Source organism: Oncorhynchus keta, chromosome 17 (assembly GCF_023373465.1).
Source record: "Oncorhynchus keta strain PuntledgeMale-10-30-2019 chromosome 17, Oket_V2, whole genome shotgun sequence".
Classification (NCBI taxonomy): domain Eukaryota; kingdom Metazoa; phylum Chordata; class Actinopteri; order Salmoniformes; family Salmonidae; genus Oncorhynchus; species Oncorhynchus keta.
Genome location: NC_068437.1, coordinates 42,656,092 through 42,681,480, shown reverse-complemented (window position 1 = coordinate 42,681,480; position 25,389 = coordinate 42,656,092). Strand labels below are relative to the sequence as shown.

The window sequence follows — 25,389 nt, the reverse complement described above, 5'->3', positions numbered from 1 at the left end:
GTCCCATCTACTATCCTTCTGACCCTATGTAGCCAGGTCCCATCTACTATCCTTCTGACCCTATGTAGCCAGGTCCCATCTACTATCCTTCTGACCCTATGTAGCCTGGTCCCATCGACTTTTTAACTCCTCATAACTGCAGTGGCCAAACCCAGAACACGTTTGTGCTCTGGTACTGTACCTGGTGGACCATGCACAAGCTCCACCACAGTCTGGACCTTCACTTCCTGATCACAGTTCACACCAAGTTTGCCCCCTACTGGTGCTTCGGCCTCATCGAGCAGCTCTTCAGAAAGACCAGAGTGAACACTTTGTCTGAGATTGCTGGTGTTGTGAAGGACATCACTGTGACAGGGGTCAACAGCCCACAGCTGGTTGGACTGGAGGATGGTACGGTGCTGGTGGAAAGCTATGACTGGCAACAACACCTGATGAAGCAGGACCAGCACTTCAGGTGAATATAATTTCCATTGCATTATATGAGGTCATTCTTCTTATTCTTGTTATAAAAGGTTGTAATATCTTCTCAATTATTTAGTTATTTCCTGTTTTACAGCTTCGATGCTCTGGAGCCTAGTGTTGTTGTTTACAGCTTCGATGCTCTGGAGCCTAGTGTTGTTGTTTACAGCTTCGATGCTCTGGAGCCTAGTGTTGTTGTTTACAGCTTCGATGCTCTGGAGCCTAGTGTTGTTGTTTACAGCTTCGATGCTCTGGAGCCTAGTGTTGTTGTTTACAGCTTCGATGCTCTGGAGCCTAGTGTTGTTGTTTACAGCTTCGATGCTCTGGAGCCTAGTGTTGTTGTTTACAGCTTCGATGCTCTGGAGCCTAGTGTTGTTGTTTACAGCTTCGATGCTCTGGAGCCTAGTGTTGTTGTTTACAGCTTCGATGCTCTGGAGCCTAGTGTTGTTGTTTACAGCTTCGATGCTCTGGAGCCTAGTGTTGTTGTTTACAGCTTCGATGCTCTGGAGCCTAGTGTTGTTGTTTACAGCTTCGATGCTCTGGAGCCTAGTGTTGTTGTTTACAGCTTCGATGCTCTGGAGCCTAGTGTTGTTGTTTACAGCTTCGATGCTCTGGAGCCTAGTGTTGTTGTTTACAGCTTCGATGCTCTGGAGCCTAGTGTTGTTGTTTACAGCTTCGATGCTCTGGAGCCTAGTGTTGTTGTTTACAGCTTCGATGGTCTGGAGCCTAGTGTTGTTGTTTACAGCTTCGATGCTCTGGAGCCTAGTGTTGTTGTTTACAGCTTCGATGCTCTGGAGCCTAGTGTTGTTGTTTACAGCTTCGATGCTCTGGAGCCTAGTGTTGTTGTTGTCACCAAGGAGCGTTCAGACTCAGTCGGGACCAGGTTTCAGCTGCTGCACAACACTGACATCCTTCCTCCCATAGATGGTCTGCCTGTACAGGCACCACCTGGACTGGACACAGTTTGACAAACGGATCTTTTTGAGAAGATCAGGGAGTTTTGCAATGAAGAGGCTATGGACATCACGTGCCCTGCACCAAAGTCAAGGGCAGGACAGAAACAGGCTCTCCGAATATAGATTCCCTTGTTCATGCGTGGTACAGACAGACCAGTCATCAGCACTATCTGCAGTGCCTCTATTCAAATGACTCTCTGCTAACACACACGCCATGCATTGCTGCTACTATCTATTTATTGTTTTATCCTGCTGCTCAGCCACTTTAAACCCGATTGTATTGTTGGAATTGGCTAAACTTTGAACATTGAGATAGTAAATGAATGACAGGAAATGAAAGAGACTGGGTTTTATGTCTCTGTAGGAGGACAGATAGCTGTGGAATGTGTTGGGGGACAGGAGCAGGGCACCGTGTTGATACAGGGGAGACAGATGGACATCTGTGGATTAGGTGAAGGAGGGGTTGAGGTCAGAACAGAGATGTGTTGATACAGGGGAGACAGATGGACATCTGGGTATTAGGTGAAGGAGGGGTTGAGGTCAGGACAGAGATGTGTTGATACAGGGGAGACAGATGGACATCTGTGGATTAGGTGAAGGAGGGGTTGAGGTCAGGACAGAGATGTGTTGATACAGGGGAGACAGGTGGACATCTGTGGATTAGGTGAAGGAGGGGTTGAGGTCAGGACAGAGATGTGTTGATACAGGGGAGACAGATGGACATCTGTGGATTAGGTGAAGGAGGGGTTGAGGTCAGGACAGAGATGTGTTGATACAGGGGAGACGGATGGACATCTGTGGATTAGGTGAAGGAGGGGTTGAGGTCAGGACAGAGATGTGTTGATACAGGGGAGACAGGTGGACATCTGTGGATTAGGTGAAGGAGGGGTTGAGGTCAGGACAGAGATGTGTTGATACAGGGGAGACAGATGGACATCTGTGGATTAGGTGAAGGAGGGGTTGAGGTCAGGACAGAGATGTGTTGATACAGGGGAGACAGATGGACATCTGTGGATTAGGTGAAGGAGGGGTTGAGGTCAGGAGGTGAGGACAGGTCACCTGAAGGGAGTAATAAGGGTTTGGGATCTTGTTACTCTTTTCCTGTTAAATCATAAGAAGGATTGGAGAGAAGGAGAAGTGTCTTAAGTGGGATATAAATATCTGGATGAGACAAATGTTGTCTGAATTACAGAACCTTTGGGCAGAATTAAACTTGGTTAAAGCTTCTCTAGTGGTTATTTACCATGAACAATAAGAACCTAACAGTATGCATATAACTACCTCATCTATCACTGATATTGTACATACTGTATATTATTTTCTTTATATTGCTACTATGCAAGTAGCCATTTGGCTGTACCACTTACACCTTCTGTAGCTGGGGGTTACAGCATTTCTTTCACGTGACCCATCAATTTAGACAAGTGTGTCTGGTTAAGAGTAATATTTATAACATATTTATATCTGGACACAGTTTACCTGGAATTGTTCCTTATTGTAGGCTACTACCACTTTTAGTCTTTACTACACTACTCACTGTTTAGCACATGACCTCACATGTGGATCCTTAAACAGATGGGTGGGGCTGGTTTAAGAGGGTGTGAACAATGCCGAATGGGTGGGGCTGGTTTAAGAGGGTGTGAACAATGCCGAATGGGTGGGGCTGGTTTAAGAGGGTGTGAACAATGCCGAATGGGTGGGGCTGGTTTAAGAGGGTGTGAACAATGCCGAATGGGTGGGGCTGGTTTAAGAGGGTGTGAACAATGCCGAATGGGTGGGGCTGGTTTAAGAGGGTGTGAACAATGCCGAATGGGTGGGGCTGGTTTAAGAGGGTGTGAACAATGCCGAATGGGTGGGGCTGGTTTAAGAGGGTGTGAACAATGCCGAATGGGTGGGGCTGGTTTAAGAGGGTGTGAACAATGCCGAATGGGTGGGGCTGGTTTAAGAGGGTGTGAACAATGCCGAATGGGTGGGGCTGGTTTAAGAGGGTGTGAACAATGCCGAATGGGTGGGGCTGGTTTAAGAGGGTGTGAACAATGCCGAATGGGTGGGGCTGGTTTAAGAGGGTGTGAACAATGCCGAATGGGTGGGGCTGGTTTAAGAGGGTGTGAACAATGCCGAACGGGTGGGGCTGGTTTAAGAGGGTGTGAACAATGCCGAACGGGTGGGGCTGGTTTAAGAGGGTGTGAACAATGCCGAACGGGTGGGGCTGGTTTAAGAGGGTGTGAACAATGCCGAACGGGTGGGGCTGGTTTAAGAGGGTGTGAACAATGCCGAATGGGTGGGGCTGGTTTAAGAGGGTGTGAACAATGCCGAACGGGTGGGGCTGGTTTAAGAGGGTGTGAACAATGCCGAACGGGTGGGGCTGGTTTAAGAGGGTGTGAACAATGCCGAACGGGTGGGGCTGGTTTAAGAGGGTGTGAACAATGCCGAACGGGTGGGGCTGGTTTAAGAGGGTGTGAACAATGCCGAACGGGTGGGGCTGGTTTAAGAGGGTGTGAACAATGCCGAACGGGTGGGGCTGGTTTAAGAGGGTGTGAACAATGCCGAACGGGTGGGGCTGGTTTAAGAGGGTGTGAACAATGCCGAACGGGTGGGGCTGGTTTAAGAGGGTGTGAACAATGCCGAACGGGTGGGGCTGGTTTAAGAGGGTGTGAACAATGCCGAATGGGTGGGGCTGGTTTAAGAGGGTGTGAACAATGCCGAACGGGTGGGGCTGGTTTAAGAGGGTGTGAACAATGCCGAACGGGTGGGGCTGGTTTAAGAGGGTGTGAACAATGCCGAACGGGTGGGGCTGGTTTAAGAGGGTGTGAACAATGCCGAATGGGTGGGGCTGGTTTAAGAGGGTGTGAACAATGCCGAACGGGTGGGGCTGGTTTAAGAGGGTGTGAACAATGCTGAACGGGTGGGGCTGGTTTAAGAGGGTGTGAACCATGCTGAATGGGTGTAGACAAAGCAGAGCTCTCCAGGAGGTTTGCAAAAATATTCAAGGGACATTTTCTCAAAGGTGAGTTTACACATTTATCAACTTTCAAAGCAGAACTACTTTCCCATTGGTCCTCAAATATGCAGTGTATGATATACTAAGTCTCTAGTTTTATCCAATGTATAAAACAAACACAATTTGAAATGTTGCTACATAAGACCGTTTTGAGCCGGTCGGTCACACCTCTGCTCCCAATCATTACACACACCTGGACTTCATCATCACCTTGATTACCTTCCCTTTATTTATCCGTCAGTAGCCTAAATCATCAGGCAGTATTGGTTTTGTTCACGTTCAGTACACGTCTCCTGTTTTGGTGCCTTGTTCAGGTCTATTAAACTCACCTTCTGCACCGGCTTCCTGACTCCAAACGTTACACACAGACATTGAGAGGCACACGCAGGTAAGGTAAAGCACCCTGGGACAAAGAGCCAATCACAACATCAGCTGAACAAAACCTGTTTCTGTTCACCTGCCAACTCCTTATAGAATTGTGAAACAGAACTGGGACCAGGCTTACAGTTAACAGTTCAGCTGCAGAACATCTTTTCAGCAACTCATTATCAGAACCACCTGTGTCTATCCAGTTTCCTCAAGTGGAAGGGGAACCTACAGTGGCGGCAGGTAGCCTAGTGGTTAGAGTGTAGTGGCGGCAGGTAGCCTAGTGGTTAGAGTGTAGTGGCGACAGGTAGCCTAGTGGTTAGAGTGTAGTGGCGGCAGGTAGCCTAGTGGTTAGAGTGTAGTGGCGGCAGGTAGCCTAGTGGTTAGAGTGTAGTGGCGGCAGGTAGCCTAGTGGTTAGAGTGTAGTGGCGACAGGTAGCCTAGTGGTTAGAGTGTAGTGGCGGCAGGTAGCCTAGTGGTTAGAGTGTAGTGGCGGCAGGTAGCCTAGTGGTTAGAGTGTAGTGGCGGCAGGTAGCCTAGTGGTTAGAGTGTAGTGGCGGCAGGTAGCCTAGTGGTTAGAGTGTAGTGGCGGCAGGTAGCCTAGTGGTTAGAGTGTAGTGGCGGCAGGTAGCCTAGTGGTTAGAGTGTAGTGGCGGCAGGTAGCCTAGTGGTTAGAGTGTAGTGGCGGCAGGTAGCCTAGTGGTTAGAGTGTAGGGGCGGCAGGTAGCCTAGTGGTTAGAGTGTAGGGGCGGCAGGTAGCCTAGTGGTTAGAGTGTAGTGGCGGCAGGTAGCCTAGTGGTTAGAGCCAAGGGCCAGAAAGCGAAAGGGTTCCTGGTACTTCAGAGCACAAAAACACCAACTCTACCAATGGCATAAATCAATTGTCAACTACAGACACTACCCCACACATCTAGTCTCATACCTTATCTTCCCCCAAGGCCAAAGGAGGGAGTGACTGGCTCACAGACATTGTGGAATCCAGTAATTGGTTCTCCATTAATCACACCCTCCCTTCACGTGGTTTAAGAATGATATTCTGCAGAGCACTAGGAACATGTGAAAGACCAGCCTGACCTCTCCCCTCTCTGGGCCCCAGGTAACTGAGTCCCAGCTGAGGGAAGAAGTGCAACTGCCAACACCAGAGTCCAAAGGGATACATTCTAATAAGTATCTCACATCAGCATATTATGCAGATAGGACATCTTAATTATCTATGTTACCCAACTAATTATGATTCTTCCACTTTCCAAGTGAAATAAAACACATTAAAAAAGAGAGCTTAACATTGCACTCTACATTTTCCTTCAACACTTTACTTAAGTCCTGCAGTTCTACGCATTGTACAGCTTTATTACTGGTTATAAGCATGTTTATAACGTGCCTTTATATTGTATTACAACATCATAATGCATTACTAATGCTTTACCATATCCCAGGCCAGAGAGCTCCAGTTCCAGACCTCTAACCTTGCCGGTTTAACAGGTCATAAGCCTTTATGTTTTAGAACAGCATCATAATGCATTATAAATGTTCAGCTCCATTCCAGGTTCTCTCCTCTCACCTTGCTGCTGAGGTCAGGGAAGGTGCTACTCTGGTAGGGGAAGGAGGGGTCGTCCACGATGTGCCAGTGGAAAACATTGAACTTGTTGTAGGACATTGCATCCTAGTAAACAAGGATAAGGATCTGAAGTGAGTATCATTTATATATACCCTGTCCGAGTCAGATGAAGCCTAGTCCAGGACTAAAAATCATTCTCAATGGAAATTCACCATTCAAAGTGCTTTGTAGTCTAGGAGAAAGCATAACGTGAGCTGAGAAACTGGACCTCAATGTTATAACTCAAATATGACCATAACTTTTATAAATCATTAATATACAGTACCAGTCAAAAGTTTGGACACACCTACTCATTCAAGTGTTTCTTTATTTTTACTATTTTCTACATTGTAGAATAATAGTGAAGACATCAAAACTATGAAATAACACATATGGAATCATGTAGTAACCAAAAAGTGTTAAACAAATCAAAATATATTTTAGATTCTTCAAAGTAGCCACCCTTTGCCTTGATGAGAGCTTTCAACGCTCTTGGTATTCTCTCAACCAGCTTCACCTGGAATGCTTTTCCAACAGTTTGGAAGGAGTTCTCACATATGCAGAGCACTTGTTGGCTGCTTTTCCTTCACTCTGCGGTCCAACCCATCTCAATTAGGTTTAGGTCAGGTGATTGTGGAGGCCAGGTCATCTGATGCACCACTCCATCACTCTCCTTCTTGGTCAAATAGCAATTACACAGCCTGGAGGTGTGTTGGGTCATTGTCCTGTTGAAAAACAGATTATAGTTCCACTAATCGCAAAACCAGATGGGATGGTGTATCGCTGCAGAATGATGTGGTATCCATGCTCATTAAGTGTGTCTTGAATTCTAAATAAATCACAGACAGTGTCACCAGCAAAGCATCATCACACCTTCTCCTCCATGCTTCACGGTGGGAACCACACATGCGGCTACTCTTCGTCTCACAAAGACAAGGCAGTTGGAACCAAAAATCTCATCAGACCAAAAGGACAGAATTCCACCAGTCTAATGTCCATTACTCGTGTTTCTTGGCCCAAGCAAGTCTTCTTCTTATTGGTGTCCTTTAGTAGTGTTTTCTTTGCAGCAATTTGACCATGAAGGCCTGATTCTCCTCTGAACAGTTGATGTTAAGATGTGTCTGTTACTTGAACTCTGTGAAGTATTTATTTGGGCTGCAATCTGAGGTGCAGTTAATTGCGATTACCTATCGCTGGTAGCTCTAATGAACTTATCCTCTGCAGCAGAGGTAACTCTGGGTTTTCCATTCCTATGGCTGTCCTCATGAGAGACAGTTAACTCTAATGAACTTATCCTCTGCAGCAGAGGTAACTCTGGGTCTTCCATTCCTATGGCTGTCCTCATGAGAGCCAGTTTCATCATAGTGCTTGATGATTTTTGCGACTGCACTTAAAGAAACTTTCAATGTTCTTGAAATGTTCTGTAATGACTGACCTTCATGTCTAAAGTAATGATGGACTGTTGTTTCTCTTTGCTTATTTGAGCTGTTCATGCCATAATATGGACTTGGCCTCTTACCAAATAGGGCTGGTTTTTATTTTATTTTACTAGGTAAGCTAGTTGAGAACAAGTTCTCATTTACAACTGCGACCTGGCCAAGATAAAGCAAAGCAGTGTGACACAAACAACAGAGTTACACATGGAATAAACAAACATACAGTCACAATAACACAATAGAAAAAAAAAGTCTATATACAGTGTGTGCAAATAGCGTGGGTCTGGCGATGAATATGTAGCGAGGGCCAGCCGACTAGAGCAACTCTACCTTGTCACAACACAACTGATTGGCTCAAACTCATTATGGAAAGAAATTCCACAAATTAACATAATATATGTTGATTTGTTTAACACTTGTTTGGTTTCTACATGATTCCATATATGTGTTATTTCATAGTGTTGATGTCTTCACTATTATTCTACAATGTAGAAAATAGTAAAAATAAAGAAAAACCCTGGAAGGAGTAGATGTGTCCAAACTTTTGACTGGTAATGTATGTGTAAATATATATATCTTTACCAGGGTTTTCAGAATAGCGTGTAAAGGAAGGTAGTGACGTGACGTATCCAATAATATCCCTCGGAACTGGAAGCGGGGAAAGTCTTCTATCTCAGTCTCATTCACAAAATACTGAAATCAGATTGATAGAGAACTGAAATGATCACATCAAGTTTGATCCATTTTTGCAAATCATATTGTTGGCAGCATGTTGACTGTTCAGTTCTCACACACACGCACACACACACACGCACCCCTTTCGGTGAGTAAAAATTGATTCAGATTGAAAATCCTATAACCCCTAACCTTAACACCAAAATCCTTAACCCTAATTATAACCCTAATTCCAACCCTAATAACTATTTTAAAAGTGAAGAACGACCACAATGTCCTCACTAGTGAGTTTTTTTCCCCTACTTGTGAGGACTTCTGGTATTCAGTAGTACAAGTACACACACAGTAGGCTACCTGGGCGGCAGGTAGGCTACCTGGGCGGCAGGTAGGCTACCTGGGCGGCAGGTAGGCTACCTGGGCGGCAGGTAGGCTACCTGGGCGGCAGGTAGCCTAGTGGTTAGTGAGTTGGACGTAACCGAAAGGTTGCAAGATCGAATCCCTGAGCTGACAAGGTAAAAATCTGTAGTGCTGCCCCTGAACAAGGTAGTTAAGCCCAATGTTCCTAGGCCGTCATTGAAAATAAGAATTTGTTCTTAACCGACTTGCCCAGTGAAATAAAGGTAAAATAAAACAAAACACACAATGTTGACTGTTCAGTTATGACTTACCTCCCCAAAGTCATCTTGGTAGACCAGCTGACTGAATGACTACAAACCTGTTATTTACCAGAGGACATGTGGTTACATCATCAAAGGACATCATTGATCATATTGATCACTGATTTCTAAACACTTGTGTTTCTACCTCTGAGTGCTCCCCATACCGTCTCAGCCCTCAGTGCTGCCTGGCCCCAACACACACTCAGCTTGTCTATAACACAAGGAAGAAAGATTCAAATCAGCCTCATGTGTATTCAGAAGTGTAAAGGAACTCATTACAAATACTCACGTTACTGTAATTTAGTCACTTTTCAGAGTACTCGTATTTTTCAACGTCAGTCATTTTTACTACTACTGGAACAAAATCGAATTAAAGTAGAAGTACTTATACTGAAGTAGGATATTTCAGTACTCTTTCTGAACAATGTGAGTGAGAGGGACTTTGAGTGAGGGGGTGAGTGAATGAACTTAGTTCCTACATTCATTTCAGTGAAAAGGGGAGTTTGAGTGAGGGGATGAGCCGAGGGGGTGGGTGAGTGAGGGGATGGGTGAGTCAAGGGGTGGGTGAGTGAGTGAGGTGATGGGTGAGCCAAGGGGTGGGTGAGTCAAGGGGATGGGTGAGCCGAGGGGTGGGTGAGCCAGGGGATGGGTGAGTCGAGGGATGGGTGAGTCAAGGGGTGGGTGAGTGAGTGAGGGGTGAGTGAGTGAGGGGTGGGTGAGTGAGTGAGGGTGGGTGAGTGAGGGGGTGGGTGAGTGAGGGGTGGGTGAGTGAGGGGTGGGTGAGTGAGGGGTGGGTGAGTGAGTGAGGGGGTGGGTGAGTCAAGGGGTGGGTGGGTGAGTCAAGGGGTGGGTGAGTGAGGGGATGGGTGAGCCAAGGGGTGGGTGAGTGAGGGGTGGGTGAGCCAAGGGGTGGGTGAGTCAAGGGGATGGGTGAGCCGAGGGGTGGGTGAGCCAGGGGATGGGTGAGTCGAGGGGATGGGTGAGTCAAGGGGTGGGTGAGTGAGTGAGGGGGTGAGTGAGTGAGGGGGTGGGTGAGTGAGGGTGGGTGAGTGAGGGGTGGGTGAGTGAGGGGTGGGTGAGTGAGGGGGTGGGTGAGTGAGTGAGGGGTGGGTGAGTCAAGGGGTGGGTGAGTGAGTCAAGGGGTGGGTGGGTGAGTCAAGGGGTGGGTGAGTGAGGGGATAGGTGAGGGGATGGGTGAGTGAGGGGGTGGGTGAGTCAAGGGGTGGGTGAGTCAAGGGGTGGGTGAGTGAGGGGTGAGTGAGTGAGGGGTGGGTGAGTGAGTGAGGGGGTGGGTGAGTGAGTGAGGGGTGGGTGAGTGAGTGAGGGGTGGGTGAGTGAGTGAGGGGGTGGGTGAGTGAGGGGTGGGTGAGTGAGGGGGTGGGTGAGTGAGTGAGTGGGTGAGTGAGTGAGGGGGTGGGTGGGTGAGGGGTGGGTGGGTGAGGGGTGGGTGAGGGGGTGAGCCAGGGGATGGGTGAGTGAGGGATGGGTGAGTGAACGGGTGGGTGAGTGAGTGAGGGGTGGGTGAGCCAGCGGATGGGTGAGCCAGGGGATGGGTGAGCCAGGGGATGGGTGAGCCAGGGGATGGGTGAGCCAGGGGATGGGTGAGTCAAGGGGTGAGTGAAGGGGTGGGTGAGTGAGTGAGGGGTGGGTGAGTGAGGGGTGAGGTGAGGGGATGGGTGAGTGAGGGGGTGAGGTGAGGGGATGGGTGGTGAGGGTGGGTGAGTGAGGGGGTGGGTGAGCGAGGGGTGCGTGAGCGAGGGGTGGGCGGGTGAGTGAGGAGGGCGGGTGAGTGAGGAGGGCGGGTGAGTGAGGAGGGGCGGGTGAGCGAGTGAGGGCGGGTGAGCGAGTGAGGGTGGGTGAGCGAGTGAGGGGGTGGGTGAGCGAGGGGGTGGGTGAGCGAGGGGTGGGTGAGCGAGGGGTGGGTGAGCGAGGGGTGGGTGAGCCAAGGGGTGGGTGAGCCAAGGGGTGGGTGAGTCAAGGGGTGGGTGAGTCAAGGGGTGGGTGAGTCAAGGGGTGGGTGAGTCAAGGGGTGGGTGAGGCGAGGGGGTGGGTGAGCGAGGGGGTGGGTGAGCGAGGGGTGGGTGAGCGAGGGGGTGGGTGAGCGAGGGGGTGGGTGAGCGAGGGGATGGGTGAGCGAGGGATGGGTGAGCGAGGGATGGGTGAGCCAGGGGATGGGTGAGCCAGGGGATGGGTGAGCCAGGGGATGGGTGAGCCAGGGGATGGGTGAGCCAGGGATGGGTGAGTCAAGGGGTGGGTGAGTCAAGGGGTGGGTGAGGCGAGGGGTGGGTGAGCGAGGGGGTGGGTGAGCGAGGGGTGGGTGAGCGAGGGGGTGGGTGAGCGAGGGGGTGGGTGAGCGAGGGGTGGGTGAGCGAGGGGTGGGTGAGCGAGGGATGGGTGAGCGAGGGGATGGGTGAGCGAGGGGATGGGTGAGCCAGGGGATGGGTGAGCCAGGGGATGGGTGAGCCAGGGGATGGGTGAGCCAGGGGATGGGTGAGCCAGGGGATGGGTGAGTCAGGGGATGGGTGAGTCAGGGGATGGGTGAGTCAGGGGATGGGTGAGTCAGGGGATGGGTGAGTCAGGGGATGGGTGAGTCAGGGGATGGGTGAGTGAGGGGTGGGTGGGTTAGTCAAGGGGTGGGTGGGTGAGTCGAGGGGTGGGTGGGTGAGTGAGCCGAGGGTGGGTGGGTGAGTGAGCCGAGGGTGGGTGGGTGAGTGAGCCGAGGGGTGGGTGGGTGAGTGAGCCGAGGGGTGGGTGGGTGAGTGAGCCGAGGGTGGGTGGGTGAGTGAGCCGAGGGGTGGGTGGGTGAGTGAGCCGAGGGGTGGGTGGGTGAGTGAGCCGAGGGGTGGGTGGGTGAGTGAGCCGAGGGGTGGGTGAGTGAGTCGAGGGGTGGGTGAGTGAGTCGAGGGGTGGGTGAGTGAGCCGAGGGTGGGTGAGTGAGCCGAGGGGGTGGGTGAGTGAGCCGAGGGGGGTGGGTGAGTGAGCCGAGGGGGTGGGTGAGTGAGCCGAGGGGTGGGCGAGCGAGTGGGTGAGCGAGCGAGGGGGGGTGGGCGAGCGAGTGAGGGGGTGGGCGAGCGAGTGAGGGGGTGGGCGAGCGAGTGAGGGGTGGGCGCGAGCGAAGTGAGGGGGTGGGCGAGCGAGTGAGGGGGTGGGCGAGCGAGTGAGGGGGTGGGTGAGCGAGTGAGGGGTGGGTGAGCGAGTGAGGGGTGGGTGAGCGAGTGAGGGATGGGTGAGCGAGTGAGGGATGGGTGAGCGAGTGAGGGGATGGGTGAGCGAGTGAGGGGATGGGTGAGCGAGTGAGGGGATGGGTGAGTGAGTGAGGGGATGGGTGAGGTGATGGGTGAGCCAGGGGTGGGTGAGTCGAGGGGTGGGTGGGTGAGTCGAGGGTGGGTGGGTGAGTCGAGGGTGGGTGGGTGAGTCGAGGGGTGGGTGGGTGAGCCGAGGGGTGGGTGAGCCAAGGGGTGGGTGGGTGAGCGAGGGGATGGGTGAGCCAGGGGATGGGTGAGCCAGGGGATGGGTGAGCCAGGGGATGGGTGAGTCAAGGGGTGGGTGAGTGATTGAGGGATGGGTGGGTGAGTCAAGGGGTGGGTGGGTGAGTCAAGGGGTGGGTGGGTGGGTGAGTCAAGGGGTGGGTGAGTGAGTCAAGGGATGGGTGAGTGAGTCAAGGGATGGGTGAGTGAGTCAAGGGATGGGTGAGTGAGTCAAGGGATGGGTGAGTGAGTCAAGGGATGGGTGAGTGAGTCAAGGGATGGGTGAGTGAGGGGATGGGTGAGTCAAGGGGTGGGTGAGTCAAGGGGTGGGTGAGTCAAGGGGTGGGTGGGTGAGTCAAGGGATGGGTGAGTGAGTCAAGGGATGGGTGAGTGAGGGGATGAGTGAGTCAAGGGATGGGTGAGTCAAGGGATGGGTGAGTCAAGGGATGGGTGAGTCAAGGGATGGGTGAGTCAAGGGATGGGTGAGTCAAGGGATGGGTGAGTCAAGGGATGGGTGAGCGAGGGGATGGGTGAGTCAAGGGGTGGGTGAGTGAGTGAGGGGTGGGTGAGCGGGTGGGTGGGTGAGCGAGGGGGTGGGTGAGCGAGGGGATGGGTGAGCCAAGGGGTGGGTGAGCCAAGGGTGGGTGAGCCAAGGGGTGGGTGAGCGAGGGGGTGGGTGAGCCAAGGGGTGGGTGAGCCAAGGGGTGGGTGAGCCAAGGGGTGGGTGAGCCAAGGGTGGGTGAGCCAAGGGGTGGGTGAGCCAAGGGGTGGGTGAGCCAAGGGTGGGTGAGCCAAGGGGTGGGTGAGTCAAGGGGTGGGTGAGGCGAGGGGTGGGTGAGCGAGGGGGTGGGTGAGCGAGGGGGTGGGTGAGCGAGGGGATGGGTGAAGCGAGGGATGGGTGAGTCAGGGGATGGGTGAGTCAGGGGATGGGTGAGTCAGGGGATGGGTGAGTCAGGGGATGGGTGAGTCAGGGGATGGGTGAGTCAGGGGATGGGTGAGTCAGGGGATGGGTGAGTCAGGGGATGGGTGAGTCAGGGGATGGGTGAGTCAGGGGTGGGTGGGTTAGTCAAGGGGTGGGTGGGTTAGTCAAGGGGTGGGTGGGTTAGTCAAGGGGTGGGTGGGTGAGTCGAGGGGTGGGTGGGTGAGTCGAGGGTGGGTGGGTGAGCCGAGGGGTGGGTGGGTGAGCCGAGGGGTGGGTGGGTGAGTGAGCCGAGGGGTGGGTGGGTGAGTGAGCCGAGGGGTGGGTGGGTGAGTGAGCCGAGGGGTGGGTGGGTGAGTGAGCCGAGGGGTGGGTGGGTGAGTGAGCCGAGGGGTGGGTGGGTGAGTGAGCCGAGGGGTGGGTGGGTGAGTGAGCCGAGGGGTGGGTGGGTGAGTGAGTCGAGGGGTGGGTGGGTGACTGAGTCGAGGGGTGGGTGGGTGACTGAGTCGAGGGTGGGTGGGTGACTGAGTCGAGGGGTGGGTGAGTGAGCCGAGGGGTGGGTGAGTGAGCCGAGGGGTGGGTGAGCCGAGGGGTGGGTGAGCGAGTGAGCGAGTGGGTGAGCGAGCGAGGGGTGGGTGAGCGAGCGAGGGTGGGTGAGCGAGCGAGGGGGTGGGTGAGCGAGTGAGGGGTGGGTGAGCGAGTGAGGGGATGGGTGAGCGAGTGAGGGGTGGGTGAGCGAGTGAGGGTGGGTGAGCGAGTGAGGGGTGGGTGAGCGAGTGAGGGGATGGGTGAGCGAGTGAGGGGATGGGTGAGCGAGTGAGGGGATGGGTGAGTGAGTGAGGGGATGGGTGAGTGAGTGAGGGGATGGGTGAGGTGATGGGTGAGCCAGGGGTGGGTGAGCGAGGGGGTGGGTGAGTCGAGGGGTGGGTGGGTGAGTCGAGGGTGGGTGGGTGAGCCGAGGGGTGGGTGAGCCAAGGGGTGGGTGGGTGAGCGAGGGATGGGTGAGCCAGGGGATGGGTGAGCCAGGGGATGGGTGAGCCAGGGGATGGGTGAGTCAAGGGGTGGGTGAGTGATTGAGGGGATGGGTGGGTGAGTCAAGGGGTGGGTGGGTGGGTGAGTGAGTGAGTCAAGGGATGAGTGAGTCAAGGGATGGGTGAGTGAGTCAAGGGATGGGTGAGTGAGTCAAGGGGTGGGTGAGTGAGTCAAGGGGTGGGTGAGTCAAGGGGTGGGTGAGTCAAGGGGTGGGTGAGTCAAGGGGTGGGTGAGTGAGTCAAGGGGTGGGTGGGTGAGTCAAGGGGTGGGTGAGTGAGTCAAGGGGTGGGTGGGTGAGTCAAGGGGTGGGTGGGTGAGTCAAGGGGTGGGTGGGTGAGTCAAGGGGTGGGTGGGTGGGTGAGTCAAGGGATGGGTGAGTGAATCAAGGGATGGGTGAGTGAGTCAAGGGATGGGTGAGTGAGGGGATGGGTGAGTCAAGGGATGGGTGAGTCAAGGGATGGGTGAGTCAAGGGATGGGTGAGTCAAGGGATGGGTGAGTCAAGGGATGGGTGAGTCAAGGGGTGGGTGAGTCAAGGGGTGGGTGAGTCAAGGGATGGGTGAGTGAGGGGATGGGTGAGTGAGGGGATGGGTGAGTGAGGGGATGGGTGAGTCAAGGGGTGGGTGAGTCAAGGGGTGGGTGAGTCAAGGGGTGGGTGAGCGAACTTCATTCATTTCCTCTTCCTTTTTCAATGTGATGATTAACGACGTTCAGGTTCAGACATACCAATTCACTTATTATCAAGATAAAGTTGTTTTTATTTTAAAGAACATGTCAAACTCATTCCACAGAGGGCTGAGTGTCTGTGGGTTTTCACTCCACCCTTGTACTTGATTGATTAATTATGGTCACTAATTAGTAAGGAACTCACCACACCTGGTTGTCTAGGTTCTAAAAAAAACAAAAACCCGCAAACACTCCTCCCTCCATGGAATGAGTTTAAAACAGGGGTGGCAAAGGGTAGAACGTGTTGGTTCCACTTTTCTGGGCTCTGTTATTTACTGAACAAATAAGGAATACTCAAAATGTGCACTTATAAAATCAGATCTTAATCAAAATACAGCTGTAGACAGAAGTCAAAGATCAAACATACAACTGATGTCTCTCCAGAGTTCTGCCCCGAACAAAAGAAAGACAGGATCTTATATACCCGAGGTCACACCTTACGGTGCGATCTCCTATGTCAAACCCTGAATGTGCAGCTCAAAGAACAAGTTATTCTTAACACAAGGTTTCTGAGAACCTGTCTCAGTGGCATGCAAATCTGCCCTTGTTTCAGAGAAAAACAGACACCGTCTCGCTCTCACCCTCAGTCCCTTTTCTCACAGACGCGGGGCTGCGCGTTTTGGCAGAGAGCTAGACACAGACAGAGGCCTCAATATTCAGCTATACGGTGAGCATAAGTACAATGGCATGTAAGCAAATTAACAACAACATAATCAATGGAGGGGGTCTTCAGAAGACCCCCATAATCAATTTGAATCCTTCAGAAGCACGAGTTTTTACTCACCACAGTAAGTGTGTGTTAGTAACTTAGTTGTAATAGCAATCTGGTTACCTATAACTACAAACATTATTTTTGTGCATATTTATTAATTTATATCCGGATATCATCTACACTACCCATAATGCACTATTTCTCAACGTCATATGGAGACACAAGAAGAAGGGAAGGGGTGTGGGGGTATAGGTACGTCTCTCTCCAGAATACGCTCTGTCTCCCGCTAATTTGTGCACCATCATTGTTTAATTGTGTGAATTGTTTTAACTTTGTTACATAATGTTTATTGTTATATATTTTAGTTGAGCACGCATGAGGAACACCTCAAATCAAATCAAATTTTATTTGTCACATACACATGGCTTGTGTGCAAATGTAGCAATTGGAGGATGTCTGAAATAGTATTTCTGATGGTTTTAAACTAATAAAAAGCATGAGCTGGCGAACACGCCCCAAAACAGTTGGTAGAGGTGCTGACTAAGGGCAGTAAAAGTGTAGGTTATGAAAATAAATAAGGAGAGTCGGACACTGTATACAAACGATCCATCGCTGTGCCTTCTTCAGGGTGAATGAATGCTTGAACCAGGTTATGTACAGTGCAATGAATGCAACCAATGACAATAGTGAGGGGTGTGTCGTAGTTATCAAGATGATGAGAATTAAAAACAATTCATTGCTAAGACAATAGTTTACAGCATGTTGGACATATTAGTAATAACATCAGCAGATTCATTTAAGGTACAATACCAGTCAAAGGTTTTTGAACACCACCTCATTCATGAGTTTTTTTTTTTACTATTTCTACATTGTAGAATAATAGTGAGGACATCAAAACTAATGCTAACTATCTGCTAAATTGTAATTATTCGCTCCTATGGCCTATATATTGCCTACCTCCTCATGCCTTTTGCACACACTGTATATAGACTTTTTTCTACTGTGTCATTGACTTGTTTGTGTTATTGGCTTGTTTATTGTTTACTCCATGTGTAACTGTGAACACCCTTTGCTTTGATGACAGCTTTGCAAAATATTGTCATTCTCTCAACCAGCTTCACCTGGAATGCTTTTCCAACAGTCTTGAAGGAGTTCCCACATATGCTGAGCACTTGTTGGCTGCTTTTCCTTCACTCTGTGGTCCATCTAAATTTGGTTGAGGTCAGGTGATTCAGGAGGCCAGGTCATCTGATGCAGCACTCCATCACTCTCCTTCTTGGTCAAATAGCCCTTAAACAGCCTGGAGGTATGTTGGGTCATTGTCCTGTTGAAAAACAAATGATAGTTCCACTAATCGCAAAACCAGATGGGATGGCGCATCGCTACAGAATACTGTGGTAGCCATGATGGTTAAGGCCAAACCAGATGGGATGGAGTATCGCTGCAGAATACTGTGGTAGCCATGCTGGTTAAGGCCAAACCAGATGGGATGGCGTATCGCTGCAGAATGCTGTGGTAGCCATGCTGGTTAAGGCCAAACCAGATGGGATGGCGTATCGCTGCAGAATGCTGTGGTAGCCATGCTGGTTAAGGCCAAACCAGATGGGATGGCGTATCGCTGCAGAATGCTGTGGTAGCCATGCTGGTTAAGGCCAAACCAGATGGCATGGCGTATCGCTGCAGAATGCTGTGGTAGCCATGCTGGTTAAGGCCAAACCAGATGGGATGGCGTATCGCTGCAGAATGCTGTGGTAGCCATGCTGGTTAAGGCCAAACCAGATGGCATGGCGTATCGCTGCAGAATGCTGTGGTAGCCATGCTGGTTAAGGCCAAACCAGATGGGATGGCGTATCGCTGCAGAATGCTGTGGTAGCCATGCTGGTAACGTGTGCCTTGAATTCTAAATAAATGACAGTGTCACCAGCCATGGACCCCCACACCATCTCCTCCATGCTTCAGGGTGTGAACCTCACACCATCTCCTCCATGCTTCAGGGTGTGAACCACACACCATCTCCTCCATGCTTCAGGGTGTGAACCTCACACCATCTCCTCCATGCTTCAGGGTGTGAACCACACACCATCTCCTCCATGCTTCAGGGTGTGAACCTCACACCATCTCCTCCATGCTTCAGGGTGTGAACCACACACCATCTCCTCCATGCTTCAGGGTGTGAACAACACACCATCTCCTCCATGCTTCAGGGTGTGAACCACACACCATCTCCTCCATGCTTCAGGGTGTGAACCACACGTGGAGGTCATCCGTTCACTTACTCTGTGTCTCACAAAGACACGGAGGTTGATACCTAAACTCTGAAATGTGGACTCAGACAAAAAGGACAGAATTCCACCGGTCTAATGTCCATTGCCCGAGTTTCTTGGCCCAAGCAAGTCTCTTCTTCTTATTGGTGTCCTTTAGTAGTGGTTTCTTTGCAGCAATTTGACCATGAAGGCCTGGTTCACACAGTCTCCTCTGAACAGTTGATGTTAAGATGTGTCTGTTACTTGAACTCTTGAGGCATTTATTTGGGCTGCAATTTCTGAGGCGGGTAACTCTAATGAACTTATCCTCTGCAGCAGAGGTAACTCTGGGTCTTCCTTTCCTGTGGCAGTCCTCATGAGAGCCAGTTTCATCATAGCGCTTGATGGTTTTTGCAACTGCACAAATTTTCCAGATTGACTGACCTTCATGTCTTAAAGTAATGATGGACTGTTGTTTCTCTTTGCTTATTTGAGCTGTTCTTGCCATAATATGGATTTGGTATTTTACCAAATAGGGCTATCTTCTGTATACCACCCCTACCTTGTCACAACACAACTGATTGGTTCAAACGCATTAAGGAAAGAAATTCCACAAATTAACTTTTAACAAGGCACACCTGTGAATTGAAATGCATTCCAGGTGACAACCTCACGAAGGTGGTTGAGAGAATGCCAAGAGTGTGCAAAGCTGTCCTCAAGGCAAAGGGTGGCTACTTTGAAGAATCTCAAAAATATTTTAATTGGTTTAACACTTTTTTTGGTTACTACATATCCATGTGTTATTTCATAGTTTGTGTCTTCACAACTTTTCAGCAATATAGATAAATATATATATATAAATATATAATATAGATAAATATAAATATATATAATATAGATAAATATATATAAAGAAAACCCCTGGAATGAGTACGTGTCCAAACCTTTGACTTCTCTGCAAAAATCTGGGTAAATTATTGAAAGGAAAGTGAGTATTATTTGATAATTTGCAAATAAATTCATTAAAAATCCTACAATATGATTTTCTGGATATTTTTTCTCATTTTGTCTGTCATAGTTGAAGTGTACCTATGATAAAAATTACAGGCCTGTCTAGTCTTTAAGTGAGAGAACTTGCACAATTGGTGGCTGACTAAATACTTTTTGCCCCCTGTATACTAATGCAAATCCATCATTACGTGTAACATTTATTTTTTTTTTATAAATGTTTTATTTCACCTTTATTTAACCAGGTAGGCTAGTTGAGAACAAGCTCTTATTTACAATTGCGACCTGGCCAAGATAAAGCAAAGCAGTGTGAACAGACAGAGTTACACATGGAGTAAACAAACAAGTCAATAACACAGTAGAAAAAAATAGTCTATATACATTGTGTGCAAAAGGCATGAGGAGGTAGGCGAATAACTACAATTTTGCAGATTAACACTGGAGTGATAAATGATCAGATGGTCATGTACAGGTAGAGATACTGGTGTGCAAAAGAGCAGAAAAGTACATTAATAAAAACAGTATGGGGATGAGGTAGGTAAATTGGGTGGGCTATTTACCGATGGACTATGTACAGCTGCAGCGATCGGTTAGCTGCTCAGATAGCAGATGTTTGAAGTTGGTGAGGAGATGTCTCCAACTTCAATGATTTTTGCAATTCATTCCAGTCACAGGCAGCAGAGAACTGGAAGGAAAGGCGGCCAAATGAGGTGTTGGCTTTAGGGATGATCAGTGAGATACACCTGCTGGACCGCATGCTGTTGTTGCCATCGTGACCAGTGAACTGAGATAAGGCGGAGCTTTACCTGCATGGACTTGTAGATGACCTGGAGCCAGTGGGTCTTGCCACGAATAAGTAAGAGCAGTTGGAGGCCACGGAAGCTCGTTTGGAGGTTAGATAGCACAGTGTCCAAGGAAGGGCCAGAAGTATACAGAATGGTGTTCGCTGCGTAGAGGTGGATCAGGGAATCGCCCGCAGCAAGAGCAGCATCATTGATATATACAGAGAAAAGAGTTGGCCCGAGAATTGAACCCTGTGGCACCCCCATAGAGACTGCCAGAGGACCGGACAACATGCCCTCCGATTTGACACAGTGAACTCTGTCTGCAAAGTAGTTGGTGAACCAGGCAAGGCAGTCATTAGAAAAACCGAGGCTACTGAGTCTGCCGATAAGAATATGGTGATTGACAGAGTCGAAAGCCTTGGCCAGGTCGATGAAGACGGCTGCACAGTACTGTCTTTTATCGATGGCAGTTATGATATCCTTTAGTACCTTGAGCGTGGCTGAGGTGCACCCGTGACCGGCTCGGAAACTAGATTGCAGAACGGAGAAGGTATGGTGGGATTCGAGATGGTCAGTGATCTGTTTGTTGACTTGGCTTTCGAAGACCTTAGATAGGCAGGGCAGGATGGATATAGGTCTGTAACAGTTTGGGTCCAGGGTGTGTCCCCCTTTGAAGAGGGGATGACTGTGGTAGCTTTCCAATCCTTGGGGATCTCAGACGATATGAAAGAGAGGTTGAACAGGCTGGTAATAGGGGTTCAATGGCGGCGGATAGTTTCAGAAATAGGAGGGTCCAGATTGACAAGATGTGAGTTTTAAATGTGTTAACCCGAACAAGGTTGCCGGCCCAGACGGCAACCCTAGCCAGGTCCTCAGAGCACAGATTAGCTGGCTGGTGTGTTTACGGACATATTCAATCAATCCCTATCCCAGTCTGTTGTCCCCACATGCGTTCAAGATGGCCACCATTGTTCCTGTACCCAAGAATGAAAAGATAATTGAAACAAAAAGACTACCACCACGTATCACTTACTTCTGTCATCATGAAGTGCTTTGAGAGACTAGTTAAGGATCAGATCACCTCCACCTTACTGGTCACCCTAGACCCACTTCAGTTTGCATCCCGCCCAAACAGGTCCACAGACGACGCAATCACCATCACACTGCCCTATCCCATCTGGACAAGAGGAATACCTATGTAAGAATGCTGTTCATTGACTACAGCTCAGCATTCAACACCATAGTACCCTCCAAGCTCATCATCAAGCAGGAGGTCCTGGGTCTCAACGCCGCCCTGTGCAATTGGGTCCTGTACTTCCTGACGGGCAGCCCCCAGGTGGCGAAGGTAGGGAAAAACATCTCCACTTTGTTGGCCGTCAACACTGGGGCCCCACTAGGGTGCGTGCTCAGCCCCCTCCTGTACTCCCTGTTCACCCACGGCTGCGTGGCCATGCACGCCTCCAACAATCATCAAGTTTGCAGACGACACAACAATAGTGGGCTTAATTACCAACAATGACAAGACAGCCTACAGGGAGGAGGTGAGGGCTCTCGGAGAGTGATGTCAGGAAAACAACTTCTTACTCAACGTCAACAAAACTAAGGAGACGATTGTGAACTTCAGGAAACAGCAGAGGAGCACCCCCTATCCACATCGATGGGACAGCAGTGGAGACGGCAAACTTCCTGCCCTCCATGACACCTACATTACCCGATGTCACAGGAAGGCCAAAAAGATCATCAAGGACATCAACCACCCAAGACACTGCCTGTTCACCCCGCTATCATCCAGAAGGCGAGGTCAGTACAGGTGCATCAAAGCTGGGAATGAGAGACTGAAAAAATAGTTTCTATCTTAAGGTCACCAGACTGCTAAACAGCAATCACTAACTCAGAGAGGCTGCTGCCTACATTGAGACCCAATCACCGGGTCTCTAGTCACCGGATCACTAGTCACTTTATACAATGCACTCTAAATAATGACACTTTAATAGTGTTTAAATATCTTGCATTACTCATATCACATGTACAGTGGGAAGAACAAGTATTTGATACACTGCTGATTTTGCAGGTTTTCCTACTTACAAAGCATTTAGAGGTCTGTAATTTTTTATCATAGGTACACTTCAACTGTGAGAGACGGAATCTGAAACAAAAATCCAGAAAATCACATTGTATCATTTTTAAGTAATTAATTTGCATTTTATTGCATGACATAAGTATTTGATACATCAGAAAAGCAGAACTTAATATTTGGTACAGAAACCTGTTTTCAATTACAGAGATCATACATTTCCTGTAGTTCTTGACCAGGTTTGCACACACTGCAGCAGGGATTTTGGCCCACTCCTCCATACAGACCATCTCCAGATCCTTCAGGTTTCGGGGCCGTCACTAGGCAATACGGACTTTCATCTCCCTCCAAAGATTTTCTATTGGGTTCAGGTCTGGAGACTGGCTAGGCCACTCCAGGACCTTGAGATGCTTCTTACGGAGCCACTCCTTAGTTGCCCTGGCTGTGTGTTTCGGTCGTTGTCATGCTGGAAGACCCAGCCACGACCCATCTTCAATGCTCTTACTGAGAAAGGATGTTGTTGGCCAAGATCTCGCGATACATGACCCCATCCCTCCTCCCCTCAATACGGTGCAGTCGTCCTGTCCCCTTTGCAGAAAAGCATCACTAAAGAATGATGTTTCCACCTCCATGCTTCACGGTTGGCATGGTGTTCTTGGGGTTATACTCATCCTCCTTCTTCCTCCAAACATGGTGAGTGGAGTTTAGACCAAAAGGCTCTATTTTTGTCTCATCAGACCACATGACCTCTCCCATTCCTCCTCTGGATCCTCCAGATGGTCATTGGCAAACTTCAGACGGGTCTGGACATTTTCCACCATAATTTGCAAATAAATTCATTAAAAAATCCTACAATGTGATTTTCTGGATTTTTTTTTTTCTTCTAATTTTGTCTGGCATAGTTGAAGTGTACCTATGATGAAAATTACAGGCCTCTCTCATCTTTTTAAGTGGGAGAACTTGCACAATTGGTGGCTGACTAAATACTTTTTTGCCCCACTGTATGGCATGCATTAAAATGCAAATTAGTTTTCTGGATTTTTGTTTTAGGTTCCGTCTCTCACAGTTTAAGTGTACCTATGATAAAAAATGACAGACCTCTACATGCTTTGTAAGTAGGAAAACCTGCAAAATCGGTAGTGTATCAAATACTTGCTCTTCCCACTGTATATACTGTATTTTATACCATCTACTGCACCTTGCCTATGCCGCTCGGCCACGGCTCATCCATTTACTTATTCTCATTCACCCCTTTAGATTTGTGTGTATTAGGTAGTTGTTGTGAATTTATTAGATTATTTGTTAAATATTACTGCATTGTCGGAACTAGAAGTACAAGCATATCGCTACACTCGCTTTAACATTTACTAACCATGTGTATGTGACAAATAAAATTAGATTTGATTTATGTACTCTTTAAAAGTAACCAAATTACTTTTACTCTGAATACTTTTTACATTAGCTACTTTTTACTTGAGTCTTTTTTTAAACCAGTAATTTTACTTCTACTGGAGAAGGATATTTCAGTACTCTTTCACCACTACGTGTATTTACTCAGCAGGGGCTGCACAGTGGAAGTTTCAGGACAGAGTGTGTTTTAGTGTTTAATCACTTACAGCTTTCTGAAGAGTCTGCGTCTGGATAGCCCTCACATTCTGCTCTCTCCACATGGACCACAACGGTGAAAGGGACCCTAAACCATTCATCGTGCTGTCTGGGTCTGGCTGAAACAAAACACATGAACATAAACATCAATGAACATGATGCATTATGTGAAATAGCTCACCTGTACAACTCAAAAATCTAAAATTGTAGTCATAAAATATGTGAAAACAACATTGCAAGTCATGCAAATTCGTTACTCTCAAATATAACCAAATAAACTCTGCCTCTAATAAAGGTTAGGTCATTAAGCAGGCATATTCTTAAATGAATTACTTTTAAATCACAGGTGTTATGCAGTGTTGCTGGGGCTCTGCAGTGTTCATTGAACTAAAAGTCACATGCCACAATGAATAGGTACCAAACCAAAGGTACCTTTTGTTTTGCTCTACAATGGTTGGCAACATGGTTTTCAAAAAACAGAATACTCCCAACAACTGACCATGACCAATGAATGATGAGGACTGATTCACATAACTTAAAACTGTTATCCATTTATTTAAAATGTTTTGTTATTACCTGCCCTATAATCCGTGAAGATGAGCGGGAAGTATCTCTCGAAAGCCGAGTCCAGAAGAGAACAACCGGGTTGAGCGGATGATCCACTAGAGTACTGAAAAATAAACTCCCGTGGATTTAGTGTGTATCGGGCCATGGAAGAGCTGATCTTCTGAGGCATCGGCCACACCGCATCCACGTAGATTACAGAGAAGGACATGAACAAAACCATGAACCAAAGCCATTGTTTATAACAACGCCTGGAGTTGGAGATAGTTTCTCTTCCATTGTATCACGTGAGTCTAGAATGTCAAATTGGTGTTCTTGCGGATGTAGTCTGCTGGACGGTCCTGGCGTTCAAAGGAGGAAGACTGAACTGGAAAATAGTCACGTGATATAGGCAGACGCTTTAGACTCAAACAAATCACGTGATCAGGTGTGAATCCCACGCTCGAGTTCCGGTCCAAACGCAAAGTAAACAGTCCTAAAACCCCCAGCACTTAAATTACGTTTTTACCTCGTCAGATCCAAGTCTACTTTAAAATGTTCCTTGCCCAAGAAAGGGAGAATGATGATCTGAGAGGCAACGTCCTTGGTGGAAATGTTGAAGTTGAGCTTAAAAACAGCCATACTAAAAACTATGAATGTACCTAGCAAGCTAACGTAGCTAGCTAGCGCTCCTGTCAGGTAACGTTACCCATCTCTGGCTAGCTAGTTGTATAGTTTACTCATGTATTCCATTTCAGAATATACCCAAAACATATATTTAGCTATGACGCTAACTACGTTTTATAGCACCTCACTACGAGACTAAGCCAATTTGAGGGTCATTCCCACTTGCCAACACTAAAATAAATGTTTTATTTTGAATTATTTCACTTTATTGTATTGCATATGTCAGTTGAATTGCGTATGATGTATTGAAAAAAAAATAGGTATCCAATTACATATTTTTTATTGTAAAAAAAAACAGTATACATACAAGTACAAAAACAGACAATGATAATATATGCTTGGGAGTAAAATCAATGTTATCTGTAGATTGTGTTGCAAACTAGGGTCATAGGCTGCATTCCAAACACTTAAAAGACACACCCTCTCCCTTTTGATAATATC

At 48.7% G+C, this 25,389-nt stretch overlaps 1 protein-coding gene and 1 pseudogene across 1 annotated transcript; one reads left to right on the top strand and one right to left on the bottom strand.

The window, feature by feature from the left end:
• The first annotated feature begins 191 nt into the window (after positions 1-191).
• Positions 192-2,589, top strand: LOC127908465 (uncharacterized). Its single transcript, XM_052467017.1, has 3 exons — positions 192-454; positions 539-2,167; positions 2,310-2,589. Exons 1-2 carry the CDS (start codon positions 192-194, stop codon positions 1,425-1,427), a joined length of 1,152 nt encoding a protein of 383 aa, XP_052322977.1. The 3' UTR covers positions 1,428-2,167; positions 2,310-2,589.
• A 3,724-nt stretch (positions 2,590-6,313) lies between these two features.
• On the bottom strand, positions 6,314-24,903 carry LOC127908464 (beta-hexosaminidase subunit alpha-like; annotated as a pseudogene).
• Positions 24,904-25,389: the final 486 nt, after the last annotated feature.

What these genes read in the sequence shown, in the direction of transcription:
- LOC127908465 (XM_052467017.1), top strand. Translation starts at nt 192, where the DNA reads ATGCACAAGCTCCACCACAGTCTGGACCTTCACTTCCTGATCACAGTT. An exon ending in AAGCAGGACCAGCACTTCAG is followed by an intron (nt 455 to 538) that starts GTGAATATAATT and finishes TCAATTATTTAG; the next exon opens with TTATTTCCTGTTTTACAGCT.